The 1,109-nt window shown below is 51.0% G+C and overlaps 1 protein-coding gene across 1 annotated transcript in view; it reads right to left on the bottom strand.

Annotated features, from left to right (window-relative positions):
- GBA2 (glucosidase, beta (bile acid) 2) overlaps positions 1-233 on the bottom strand; it is an 11,193-nt gene extending 10,960 nt beyond the window's left edge. Inside the window, 1 exon segment of the mRNA XM_009073141.1 lies at positions 160-233. Within this exon segment, the coding sequence (XP_009071389.1) occupies positions 160-233 (74 nt within the window).
- Between the last annotated feature and the right edge of the window lie 876 nt (positions 234-1,109).

The raw sequence follows: 1,109 nt of genomic DNA, 5'->3' as shown, positions 1-1,109 counted from the left end.
TTCCCAATAGAATCAACCCACACTTGCCTTTTTTGGCCGTGTGGTCACTGGATGTTCACCTTTATTCATCAACATCTAAATGTCTCTCAGGGAGACATTTTCTGGGTTGCAGTCTCACAGGACCTGATTGCAGGCTGCTCTCCATTCCTACAGACTCACCTTTGTGTTTGGTTGCTCATGAACACTTTGCTCACAGGGGTCCAGAGCACCATGAAAACCAGCCTGTCCTGCATGACTGCCCCGAACCAGGGCCTGACACTATCTTCCAGCTACATCTGCTGCAACTGCTCTTCTCCAGCTGAGACAGCCTTGGCCTTACCCTGCCAAGGCGAGGTTTTGGCAGTGCTCTCTCTCTCTCGGAAATGATTACTATTCTTTTTCAAGCCAGCGTCAGGGAACCAACCCAGCTGCTTTCCCAGCAGGTTTCTGGAGACAGGAAATAAGGTGCCCAAGCAGAGTGGCTGCAGCACAGCCTAGCGGGGCAACTCAACTCCTTGGACAGGAGGTGGATTTCAGAAAGCAGTCTTTCCAGGAGCACACAGAAGAAAAGGTTTGGCATTTACAGCCACTGACAGAGTAATTTTGTCAACTCAATAGTAAACTCTCTTCCTGCCAGCTTCTCCCAAGAAGAGAAGTGGTCAATGCCCAGTTGCTGGCTATTAACAGCTCTGCCAGGGCTGCAGAATGATCAGGACAAAGCCTTCGTGTTCCACAGAACCAAAAGCCCTGCCAGGACTGCAAGGCATTTCTTTCCCTTCAAATTGGCAGTGGAATTAAAACCTGTCTGAACATTACCCGGCAGATCCAGATCTGTGCTGTGACCCCCTCCCAGGACACACCAGCCACCTCTGCAGAAACCTGCCTGCAGGTTTTCTCCTGCTTCAGCTCAAACTTCCACACAACCCTTTATTTCCAGGTGTGTGTGCGCGCGCCCCACAGTTACCCCAATGAGCTCAGATTAACACAAAAAAAATCCCGCCCCAGGGCTGTCAACACCCCCAGACACACCACCTGCATCAGGGGCTGGCGCTGCAGAAGAGGACACCCATCATGAGATTTAACTCAATACAACACACATCAGCCCAGGATGTGGTAACTCCTCTGCAGGT

This window comes from Acanthisitta chloris, unplaced genomic scaffold (assembly GCF_000695815.1).
Source record: "Acanthisitta chloris isolate BGI_N310 unplaced genomic scaffold, ASM69581v1 scaffold17984, whole genome shotgun sequence".
In the NCBI taxonomy this organism is placed as follows: Eukaryota; Metazoa; Chordata; class Aves; order Passeriformes; family Acanthisittidae; genus Acanthisitta; species Acanthisitta chloris.
This window is presented reverse-complemented; position numbering and strand designations above follow the sequence as displayed.